The 13,267-nt window shown below is 32.8% G+C and overlaps 1 protein-coding gene across 1 annotated transcript in view; it reads left to right on the top strand.

The window, feature by feature from the left end:
• The window catches only part of Pi3K92E (phosphatidylinositol 3-kinase 92E), an 83,125-nt gene that overhangs the window by 34,461 nt on the left and 35,397 nt on the right, over positions 1-13,267 (top strand). Inside the window, exons 6-8 of the mRNA XM_075381413.1 lie at positions 691-881; positions 5,008-5,235; positions 9,391-9,590. Of these exons, the coding sequence (XP_075237528.1) occupies positions 691-881; positions 5,008-5,235; positions 9,391-9,590 (619 nt within the window). The remainder of the gene's footprint in view (positions 1-690; positions 882-5,007; positions 5,236-9,390; positions 9,591-13,267) is intronic.

Raw genomic sequence — 13,267 nt, 5'->3', positions numbered from 1 at the left:
AATCTCCATCTAGTTTATCTGTCTCGACAATGTTTTTGAGAAGTCTGTCTCAGTAATTAAGCTATTTCAGTTTGTCTGTTCTCGTATGTTGTTACGTAGATGTTGCGTGATATGGTTTCAAATATAAATCATGAAGAATCTTTACAGCAACATGTATATTTTATACCACGTTTTTGTGATAAACTTGCATATAAATTTTTTCAGACCAACAGAAAGTCATTTCTGAATATCGGCTATGACCTCTGGAATCCTCTTGTTAGGTTGCCGATTTTATTTTTCAGTTAAAACAATCCTGTTATATACCATTATCTGTGCTCTTCCAAAACATCTATGCTATTCTTTTCTGGAATACTGACGTTTAGGAATATCTCCATAAATATTTTATGCGTTTTTTGAAGGATCCAAAATGCACATAAGCTTTCAATATACTAATCCTGTTCTCGATCAAATAAGGCATTTTAGAAAAGCACAACTCCAAAGAACAAAACTATATTGCACTGAAACATGAACAGTTGACAAGAGACAACAGAGAGAGTAATAACATATATAACTAATAGGAGCACTGATAATAAGATAGCCTCATACTGTTTGTGCTAGGTTGATTTGGTTTTAAGTTGCTCGCTTTGTTGAGAAGAATAACATTTTTTAAATAATTTACACGTACCTGTGTTTCTTTTTTTTTGTTTTCAGTTGATAAAGACAATGTATATGAAAATCCTGATAATATTGATGAATTAATGAAAGGACCTAGAAGTTCATTTTCTACATTAACATTAAGGAAAAAAGGAAAATTTCATTCAGCATGGAATATTGAAGAAAAGTTTTCGTTTAAAATAAGCGCTATTTGTAGATTAAATTGTGATATTAATAGACCAGTTGAGGTAATTTTATTATTACATTATTAGTTATGATAAAATCTGATTACATTTTGAAAATTTGTTATTTATCATGTATGAAGTTTGATGATGGGTATTTGTACATTTTATTTCAAAAGAATATTTACATTGTTCCCGTTTAATTAATCATACTAATGTTTATTCAGTGTTCAAAACATACTTTATGTGTAGTCTTCTGCAATCTGGTTGGTAGTTTTTAATTAATATCTTCAAATTTTTATTTGATGGTTTTTATTCCCATTCTCAAGAAATAATAGTCGCATGATATTTTGTGTTGTGAATACAGTGTCATGATATCATTATTATGTTATTTTTGCCTGAAAATTCCTTTTTAAGCATTGATAAGAGATCTAACATTTTCAATTCGACTGATGCAATTCCTATCCTCACTTTCTGTTTTTGTATTAAAATATCCCTTAACTTCTTAAAAAATTACCACTCATAGTATTCTTTAGAAATCATAGCAGTTCATGGTAAAAAGTTATAGTAAAATGATAATCAGATCTTAGGATAAATTCCCAAATATCTTTTTTGTACACTCTGTATATACAAAAACAAAATTTTCATTTCTTCTAAAAATTATTTAGATTAAATAGCTATTGGAAAATAGGTATAAGTTTCTTAAAGGAACATTTTAACTCTGACCTTTAAATAAGTAAAGTAAATACAGATGTGGTGACTTAAATCCCGGGGTCATTCCATGTCAAGTGCTCCAGATTTGAAAATCGTACCCAGCTGACCATCTCTAAATATCATCAAATTTTTAGTGGAGGTTCTCCATGGTTTGAAATACCATTTTACCAAATTGCAGCTTTTTATCTGCTATGGGTTAGTTTTTGTGGACTCTTGAAAAAGGTCAAAAAAAAGGGGTTCTTACTTACAGTTTGTGGACTCATGTAAAAATTGTTATCTTTGACTAACAATTTTGATAACAATAATAAAGATACTAATTTGAATTTTGGTACTGTTGGTTAATTTTTTATGCTATATTTGAATATCTTAATCACAAGTTTCTTTTGAAACCTGGTTTTTAGATATAGCTGCTGAAATTCAGCCAAAATCTTGTTGCAACATTTTGGAAGTCAAAGTTTGAGCATATATATTGCCTTATCTAGTTCTTTAATTGGAATGAGACTTTGTAATTTGAAAAAGGAAATAATTATGTGTAGGATCCTGCAGTTTCAAAGTAATTGGAATCATATGTAAGGAGAAATCGATCACCAAATTTATCATTATCATATACTTCGAAGGCTTATAACTCAGGTGTACAATCTCAGATTTTGTTACATTTTATAGAAGGTGGAAAGAGCAGCTGTTAAACAATGTAATTTATGCATTTGGGTCAATCCATTTGAAATGTCAAAAAAAATATAAGCTGGCTGCTTGACCAATACAAAAAAAAATTCAAAATTACCCACTTGTTTCCTATTTGTCTCAGAACCTTAAAACTATTTTAAAATTTTTTATTTAAGCAGTTTATTTGTGGCGGCCATTTTTGTTATGGTGCGCACACCCATTTTTGTGATTATAAGGGTCTACGGAAAAAATCATAACTAAAAAACTATTGGTCCTAGAAGAATGAAACAAAAAGCAATTTATTCATATTTTCTGGTTTATTTACCTATCTCTCTTCTTTCTATGAGATAATTACCATTAAAGTTGAACTTGAAAATCAGTGAAATTTCACTTGCGTAATTTTTTTCAAGACGCAGAGATTGCATATACAGTTTGAATTATTTTTTTATATGTAGGTATACAGAGTAGGATCATAAAGTAGTAGGACTGAATTAATTAAAATTTTTTTATTGAACTAATCGGTACAAATCCTTAATAGTCCTCGAAATAGGACCCTTGTGCTTCGACACAACGTTTATAACACGATTCCCACTGTGCGTATGCCTTCTGGAACTCGTTTTCCAGGATTCTCTTCAGAGATGCCGTCACGGACCCTGGGATGTCTTCTATGGAGCTCTATCGGTTTCCATTGAAGTCCCGCTTGAGCCGAGGAAAGAGGAAGAAGTCCGGCGATGCCAAATCTGGACTGTAGGGGGGGTGAGGCAACGTGGCAACCCTGTGCTTGGCCAGAAACTTCCTCACAGCAGCGCTGTGTGGCACGGTGCGTTGTTGTGGTGAAGCTTCCAAAAATCAATGATGTCTGGCCGCACGCAGAGGATGCGTTTGTGCATCCTGTTAAGCAAGTTCATGTAAAAACTGGCATTCACAGTCTGTCCAGGGGGTACGAACTCCGTGTGAACCACACCACGACGGTCAAAAAAGCAGATGAGCATGGATTTGACCCTTGAATTGCTCATTCTGGCTTTCTTTGGACGCAGGGAATTGTTGGTGTGGCACTCGGCGCTCTGGTGTTTGGTCTCTGGGTCATACTCAAAACACCTCGTTTCATCACTGGTAATCACACTCTCAAGGAAATTTGGGTTTTGTTGGACACAGTTCCGAATTTCCTGTGAAATTTGCACACGATTCACTTTTTGTTCATCACTCAGGACTCTTGGCACACACCTTTCGCATGGCCAAATCCTCAGTAATAATTTTTTGGATGCTACCGTACGAAATCACTAACTCATCAACAATCAGATGAATGTTTGCGAGCTCCCGCCCCTCCCGGAACAGCTTATGCCACTCGAACACTGTTAAGTGGCTCATGGCAGCATCAACGTAGACGTCCTTAATCATTCTGAGGGTCCCCGTTGTGGTTTTCCCCGAGTTTGATGCAGAATTTGATGGCGTAGCAGTGCTCGAGATTTTTATCCATCTCGGATCGTGATGATACTTCTTAACAGAGGTTCACGGAAATCAATGTGCTTAATCTCCGCTTGCCTGTAGACGACTGGAAAAAATATCTGTCTCTTTGGAAGGCTCCCCACTACCATGCTCAGGTGGTCCGACCCCCTCCACTGATCCGTTTGCCCTATAGAAATTCAGTCCAAAAGGTATGTTAGTAGTTTTACCTTAAATATATTAATGGTGCTATACTTACCCCTAAATTTTTATGAATTTTTGAAAACTAATTTTTTTTAAAAATCCAAATTTTGGCTTCAAATAATTCTTGATGGGGCTGGTAACAAAAATCTCAAATTTGAACAACTTACAGTATTTCTGTAGATGTTTATATCAAATAAAAACGTTTCTTGTATATTGTACTAACAAAAAAGTTATAAACTCTCAAAAATCATGAAAAACACATTGCAAGTCTGTTTTGAATTTGCCGCCTACATATGCAATGTAAACAGATGGAATTTGTGTAAATAGTCAGCTGTTAGCCACAATATTTTAGTCATTCTATTGTTGTTTATATTCATCCATAATGAGTGCTATGCCACCAGTTGTGAAGTATAAATAGTAATCTGATTTTTTGATGGTAAAAGCAGTTCCGTTGTTGAAATTCATCGGCAAATTTCTGATGAATATTATGAGTGATACTAAAGTAAAAAAAGGTTTTGTTCATGCTGAAAAGGGAAAATGAATGTTCATGATGAACAAGCGGCTAGCCATCAGTGATAATATATGATTTGATTGAAAATGTGGATGAAAAAATTCAAGAAAATCAGCCCTTCACTGTCACAATAGTCTTTGATGTTTTATGATCGTTGATTGTTTGAAGTTTTAACTGAAAAATTAGGTTATAAAACAATTGTGTGTTGGATTGGTGCCAAAGATTTTTAACTTACACATGCAAGGAAAAACATGTTGCTGAAGCACATGAATTTTTGCGATGTTATGAAAATAAGGGTGATGAATTGTTTGATTGCATTGTTACCAGATAAGAATCATGGATTTCTTATTTGACTTCAAGACAAAGCAGCAGTCGATGTGATGACAGCATTCATTATCTCCTAGATGGAAGAAGTTCAAACAAAGAGTCTGATAATGACAGTAATGGCTACTGTTTTTTTTTTAAGACAAAACGTTTGTCTTATTGATTAGTTTTTATGCGTAAGTAATAAATTTTCTTCATATTTTTCAGTTTTTTTTTTTAATTTCAAAAAAGAAGTTTCTTTAAAAACACACCTCATATGTACGATAATACCATCATTTTATTTAACAGATTAAATCATTTCTTTGTTATGTATTAATTACTTATTTTTTCCAGGTTGGTGTTTATGCTGGCCTGTTTCATGGTGGTAAATCATTATGTGAGAGTCAAAAGACTTCAGAAAAGTTTGTATCTAAAGAAGGTGAATGCGAATGGAATGAAAATTTAACATTTAATATAAATATCTGTGATATACCTAGAATGGCAAGATTATGTCTTGTTGTTTTTGAACTTTGTAAAAATGCAAAGGCTGTCAGAACGAGACGTTTAAAAGATTCTAAACAGGTTTGTTATTAATTTAATGACTTAAGTTTTTTGTTTCTTCATTATAAAATAAGTTTTTCTTCTTTGTTCTAAATTAAGACTGGTGTGCAACCGTTATTGGTAGTCCTTTGTGGGTTGAGTGTTCCTTTTGTCTTCCTTTTGCTTTTCTTATTGTTTATTCCTGTTTTAATTAAGATGGCAATGGAAAACGATTTGGCCACTGTTCTAGTCCCATTTATAGCTTTATGCTCCAGTACAATGTACAAATTAATGGAAAATTTTAAAATTTTAACAAATTTTTGTATTCTACTTAAGTGAGTTTATCCTGCATAATTTTACTAATATGAAATTTGTCCAACTTTATATTTTATCACCTCTTTGCCTTTTTTGGCATAGATCGAATTAGTATTACACTTTTTTGTTTAAATTTTCCATCCCAAAACCATATATGGATCGGACCGTTAATAATTTTCTCCTCTGTCATGCGGTCTACCTTTCTCATATCCCTCTCGCATATGGCTCACAGATTCTTAATAGGGTTGAAATCAGACAAGTTTCCTGGTTAATCTAGCAAATGGATATTATTGTCACTCATGAATTTTTTTCCTGGTTTTGAAGAATGACTGGGAGTAGTGAGATCTTTCTGGTTTTGTTTGTTTTCCGTGAAGCAGAAGTCTGTTCTTCAGGATTGCTATACGTGTCTATATATTTATTATTTCTTCATTAGAAATAAGATGACAAGGTCCTTCAACAGAAAAACTCCCTCAAAACATTTTTACTGGATTTTTCACCACATAAATTCTCCATCTTATCCTTTCAACAGAATGCAGTTGTTTTCCTTTCACAATGAAACACATTTTGTTGGATTAAATCACTTTTGGCTGATATACAGAAGTCCATTTCACAAATTTCTTAGCCCATTGTAGTCTCTTTTCCTTTAATTTTCTGTTAGGAGCTGCTTTTTCAATTGTCTTTGTATTTTCTGACTCCTTTTAACTGATCTCTTGTCGCACAGTAAAATCATTAAATTCATCACCAAACCTAACCATTTCTTTTAAGAGCACCTCTAGATAACTTAGCTGGTAAGCTATCAACTGTTTTAGTAATCTTTCTTTTTCTTTCATACATTCCTATATTTTGCGACGTGACAGAACCGGTTTCTTTTTTTCAGGCTGATAGTGTAATCAACAGCTTTTAAACTCTCATCCCACGGTATACTGCAATTTATGTTGAGTTATTAAAGAATATTCGTGAACTGTTATAATTCTAATCTGTTTATTCCTGTGTTAGAGCATTTAAAAAATTAAATAATTTGATCACATTAAAAAATTACATGATAAATAGCAAAAAAACAAATTTATTGATTACAGAAATTTAGCAAATATTACTAATAACTTTACCAAATATTGGATATGTAAATTCACACTATAATATAAGAGGTAAACAACTGTGACCACATTGTTAACAAGATAAGCAATAAAGGTTGCCCTGCAAAGAACGGTTTGACAGTTAATTGAAATTTCTTTAACTAGCTCAAATCTATAATACTAAGAATGCTTGCAGTAATCAGTTAAAAGTCGTGTTTTCCTATTAAAAAATCATTTACTTCACAGACACTATATGCTTTTTTCAAAGTATTTTATTCTTAATTCTGTTAGGATGTAGCAAAAAAATGCAGGTTGTCCCCTTCAGCTCTGTTACACATTTAAATATCTTCTAGAAGCAGCTACTTAGGAGTATTTACTTAAGTTAGTTCCATCCTGGTCGTCATGAGGCAATCACTTTTCTGGTCTTCGTAATCTCACTTTTCTTACTATAAATCTTAATAAGTTGGGTAATTACTTTTTTTTTTGTCTTCAGTCATTTGACTGGTTTGATACACCTCTCCAACATTCACTATCTAGTGCTAGTCGTTTCATTTTGGTATACCTCCTACATCCTACATCCCTAACAATTTGTTTTACATATTCCAAACGTGGCCTGCCTACACAATTTTTTCCTTCTACCAGTCCTTCCAATATTAAAGCGACTATTCCAGGATGCCTTAGTATGTGGCCTATAAGTCTGTCTCTTCTTTTAACTATATTTTTCCAAATGCTTCTTTCGTCATCTATTTGCTGCAATACCTCTGCATTTGTCACTTTATCCATCCATCTGATTTTTAACATTCTCCTATAACACCTCATTTCAAAAGCTTCTAATCTTTTTTTCTCAGATACTCCAATCGTCCAAGTTTCTCACTTCCATATAAAGCCACACTCCAAACATACACTTTCAAAAATCTTTTCCTGACATTTAAATTAAATTTTGATGTAAACAAATTATATTTCTGACTGAAGGCTCGTTTCGCTTGTGCTATTCGGCATTTTATATCACTTCTGCTTCGTCCATCTTTAGTAATTCTACTTCCCAAATAACAAAATTCTTCTACCTCCATAATCTTGTCTCCTCCTATTTTCACATTCAGTGAATGGCATGAATGGACAGATGACGAATTACGATCTTTAGGTCCTCCTATGTACGCGGTTTATTGGCATACACACGCGATTTCAGAAGCCCCCACAGAAAAAAATCACAACTACTCAAGTCGGGGGGCAACAAAGAACAGTCATCGTTGCCCTTGCTGTGTGCGCTGTAGCTCCATCCTGGTGGAATAACACATTTTGAAAATCGATTCCCCGGTTTTGTAACTCAGGGGCGAAAAACGTACTCAACATCGCAATGTAACGATCAGCTGTTACAGTTATGGCAGCGTCATTTTCTTAAAAAAAATATGGTCCAATAACACCGACCTTTCCTATTGCACACACCTTCCTGTTGCAGACAGTCACCTTCGGCCTATGAAGTGGTCTCTCGTGAAGCTGATGTGGGTTTCTTTCTGCCCAATACCGGCAATTCTGTTTGTTGACGAAGCCATTCAGATGAAAATGGGCTTCGTCACTCATTAACAATAACAAATTTTCATTTTCTTCAAAATCGGTAAGCATTTGTCGACAAATTTGTAATTGCTGCGTGAAATGTTGCTCGTTTAACTGCTGCAAGACGGCTATCTTGTAAGGATGGAAATGCAGATCTGTATACAGAATTCGTCTTACCGTACTTGTGCTCATTTGAAGCGCTGCTGAATGCCTCTGAATAGAGCGGCGTGGGCTTCTGACAATGGCTTCCTTACTCGTTCGATGTTCTCCGGAGTGCTAGCAGTTCGTCGGGGACCTGGTGGTTTTTTCTTCAATATTGAACCACTTGTTCGAAGGTTGTTTACCCATCGCAATATTGTGCTACAAGAAAGGACACTTGCATTACGATGGATATTAAACTGATGGCGGAAATCTCGCTGAACAGCAGTTTCGGATTCGTCATTTCGCACAAAACTGTCATATGCGTACAGGCGTTGGTCTAGCATCCATGGCTCCATCTCAACGACTAAAATGTAAATGCTATGAACAAAGGAAACGTCAGACACCAGCCACATGCCCCTCCCACCATGAACGCCCAAGTACAACCCACTTCAAAAACATCCAGTTCCCGTGAATGACCCTGTACTTTCACATATTATCTATGGAAGCATATATCGCCATAGTTGGGAAATTAAAAACGTAGCCTTAACTTTGTTGTTGAAATATTTAGTTGTTTTGCTCATAATCTCTTTTTTTTCAGTTACATTTTTCAATTACAGACATTTGTTTTTTATAATTTGAGAGTTTGTTTTTTGCTTTTTTTTTACCTCTTATGCTATACTTCAGTGCCCACTTTTGCTTGTTTACATTTTTTTTTTCATTTTATGATTTTTACATGTCATAACTTCAGTATTATTCTCATTGTTTAATCTTATTTTAATATAGTCCATAATTTTACATCCATATCTAACAGCATGGCATTTTCCTCATGTAATTCCCTTAAGTCAGTAATAAATGCTATAGAATAATTATTGTTTTTAAAAATACTGACGCTGATTACAAGGAATAAGTGATCAGATCAGTCTGTTAACCTGAAGAGCTGCTGACAGAAATAGTTTTAAAAGGCGAACTACAGTATAAGTAGTGATTTTAACATAACTGCAGCATAAAAAAAAATTTCTGTTCTAGAGTATTCCAATAGCATTTTTTAATTTGCAAATTGTAAATTTTTACTTAATTGATTTCTTTTTATTTTTTATTTTACTTCAATTTTTTCCAGGATATATTTGTTAATCCAATGGGTTGGGTTAATACAACAGTTTATGATTTTAAAAATCAACTTAAGACTGGCGCAATGACTTTATATATGTGGACTTACGCTGAAGATGCACAGAGCGATGATTTATTACATCCTTTGGGAACGGTTGTCTCAAATCCTAATGTTGAGCATTCTACTGCATTGACAATCGCATTCCATAAGTATATATACTTTAAAATGTAATATTTGTCTTACGTTAGAAATCTCTTAAAAGTATAATAATATATAATTTTTAATAAATTTTATCTTAAAATTGTTTTCTGCTGAATAGAATCTCTTTTATATTTTATCTTTTTAGTTGTACGCTATTGATCATGTATATGAATTTTATTAGTTAAATGTAGAAATTTGTATTATATATTATTTCACAACAGAAAGGGGTTCATTAATTTGTTATCTTTCCCAGTCTTTCTTATGGTAATGACATAGGGTCTGAAATATTCAAGAGGCACTGATCATGTTTGCTTTCACTGAGAGTAATGTTTTTCGCCTTATTGCCAGTGTGGACAAGAGTAAAAGTGTCACTTGTATAACTAAATTTCATTTTATGCTCTATGTAACAGTATTCAGTTTCTTGAAGGTGATGGTAAGCCACTTAATTTTTGCTTTACCTGTAATAGAGTCTTTTATTTTTAGAAAGGCTAATATTGCGCTTAACATACATATACATACAGACATCAATCATTTTATTAACAAAAAGAACATAATAATAAATCTTTTCATTAGTTTTTATCTAAAACAAATATTTAACATTTTTATTGGGGGTTTCCCTCGTATTTTTTAAAGGGAAAATTAAAAATTTTAATTATTTGAATTTTTTTTTATTATATCATGTGAGGATTTTATATCCTTCGGTTTGCTAGAAATGTATTTCTATTTTTCTTTAATTTTTATGGTTACTAATAAACATTGCCAAAAGGATGCCAGAATTTAAGAAGTAACTCCCCAATTGAATATTTGATGAGATACGAGGGTTTTTTTTTCAAGGTCCGATTGGTCGCAAAATAAAAACGTGCTCAAAAATCGGATGAACCTTTGTGCACAAATGTGTTGCGCAGCGTCTCTAGTATGGCCTTCAATCACGCCGTGTCACTTCGTTTAGTTCTGAACATGCAGCTTGCACGTAAACATGTCTACAACAATAGCATCTCCCGCCAAGTGTGAAGTGCATGCGGTAATTCGATTTCTTCAAGATGAGGGGTGAAATGCGGCTGAAATTCATCGACAAATAAGTAATGTGTATGGTGAAACTTCAATGAGTGACAGCAAAGTGTGAGAATGGTGCAGGAACTTTAAAGCAGGATGTACAGATATTCATGATGCAGGCAGTCAGGAAAGGAAGTGAATGTCAACCGATGATCCCGTTGAGCGAGTGGATGAGGCAATTAGAGAAAATCATCGATTCACAATTTCTGTATCGAGTGATTCGTTTCCTGAAATTTCAAGGTCAGCTCTCTACACCATTGTAAGTGAGAGACTTCAGCACCGCAAACTGTGTGCGAGATAGGTTCCCAAGAGGCTTGGGAACACAGGCGGCTCCGTTCTATGACAAGGGTATTGGAAAGTTGGTACCACGGTACGAGAAATGTCTAAATCAGAGTGGCGACTATGTAAAGAAATAGCGTATCTATGTAAGTACTTGTTACAAATAACAAATTTTTTATTTTCACTGTGGTTTTAATTTTGTGACTGATTGGACCTTGAAAAAAAATTACCCTCGTATTTTAACCACAGAAATGTTAAGAAATTGTTATTTTTTTAATTTTCAGGGGACAGGAAATTTTGAAAATTATTCATATTAAAAAAAATTATATAAATTTGGTTACAACATTTAAATAGGAAAAAAAAATACAATTTATGAATATATATATAAAATTTATTTTTTTAAGATCATATCTTGCAGTCAACTAATTTAATGATAAATTAATAATTCCATTTATAAACAATACAAAATTAAATATTATTCTCTATCTGAATATAAATAGTAACTATAATAAAAATTTATTGTATTAATTAATAATAAAATAGAAAATAACAATGCTTAATACACAATGCATGAACAGCAGTAACTGATGCTTGCAGCCTAGTCTGTCTATAGTTTTAATCATATGACTTAACTGTTTGGAAATCTGTAATTCACGTATTTTTTTTATATGGAGTGTTGACTTGGTCAGGCTGTAGTTTTCAGTAGGTGTATTATTTACAAGGTACACATGATGAAAAGACAATGTATTGATTGTTTAAACAATTTCATGAAGTGAAAATGTAAAGTAACAGAAATTCGGGTTTAAAACATCCAGTAATATTTTACATTAAATTGTTTTCTGTTCATCCAGAACAGAAGTATGCTATGTAAGAAGTTATTACATACTTTTGTTTTTAATAAACGTTTTGGAAATCAAAATTTAAAAAAATTAATGTTATTTGTAGGAAGTAGATTGATTGGGAAACTTATATGTTAACAATGACAGACATATTGAATAATGATAATTTTTTTTTAAGTAGCATTAACATTTTATTTTAACTTACATTTTTAAGATAGTTGTCGATTCATACGCTTCATGTCTTTCTTCAGTTAAAATTTTATCTTATCAACCAAAAAGTATGGATTTGATTTTGGTGACCAGTAAAAGTGGTAAAATTTAGATGCTTTAGAATCGTAGATAATGTAATACTTTAATTTCAGAAACCACATTTTTTTTAAATTATTTTATTTATTCATTAGTAGTATTCACAACCTGACACCCAATAACAATTGCTAAAATGGATGATAAGGTTTGTAGCGTATGAAAAATGTCAAGCTTGATCGGGATTCAAACCTGGGACCTCCAATAGAAAGATAACTACACTATCAGTTCACAAAGACCATTGGAGTGGTAATCAAGTTAGACAACTTAATTAGATTTATCTCCTTTAATGTAGTTACCTCCATTTTACTAAACTGCTCTCAGCATTTTTTCCACTTTTTGGATGTATTCTAGTACATATTTTACAAAATAGCCTGCTGTTGTCCTGTAAAAAATTTTCTTTGATCTCATCTGTCATCTGGAAATGGTCTCCTTTCAGGATGACTTTTATCTTTGGAAACAGAAAGAAGTTTAAAGCTGTAAAATCAGATGATAAAAGGGAGATCAGGATGAAATAATTGTTTTAGAGTTCATTAAAAACTTAAATATAGGAACACTAAAAGTACAGGTATGTTTTCACAGTACAATTCCCATGTTTTGGATGCTCGCACACTTCATGTGTTTTTGTTTTTGTAGCCTACCTCAAAACATCACATAATTTCCAAATAAAACTAATTTATTATTATACTTACATATCATAACACTGTATGATTTATTATAATCAAACCAACTGTAACACTGTTAATGGCATGTATTCAAGTCTGTATAGTTATATTGCCCAAATTCAAATAAAGTTTTCGCACAAACATATTGCGTTTATAAAATTTTCAGTTTCTCTATGTTCAAAAATTGCCACAACTACAAAACATAACTCACGTATACAAGATTGAAAATAAAATAAATAATAAATAAAATAACAGAGTACACAGCTAAGTACTATATTTTGAAAATTCAGTTTTTATTTAGATAAATCTTCTTTATACAGGGTGTTCCATATAAAACGCAACCCATCAATCACTCATTCATGAAATTTCAAAAGTCAAGCTTACTCCCCTACTCGTTACTGAAATGGACTCGTCCAACATCTGAACATCGCCACGACGCAGTAGGACAGTACCGATAGTAACAACAATGCAATCATAACGTTCAGTGTATTGCTAGAGACAATATGGTGTTTTCGCTAGATGAACGTGTTTTCATTGTCGAGTCGT

The sequence above is a fragment of the Lycorma delicatula genome, chromosome 13 (assembly GCF_047948215.1).
Source record: "Lycorma delicatula isolate Av1 chromosome 13, ASM4794821v1, whole genome shotgun sequence".
Lineage (NCBI taxonomy): Eukaryota > Metazoa > Arthropoda > Insecta > Hemiptera > Fulgoridae > Lycorma > Lycorma delicatula.
Note: the sequence above shows the minus strand (reverse complement) of the source record. Positions and strands in the feature narration are given on the sequence as shown.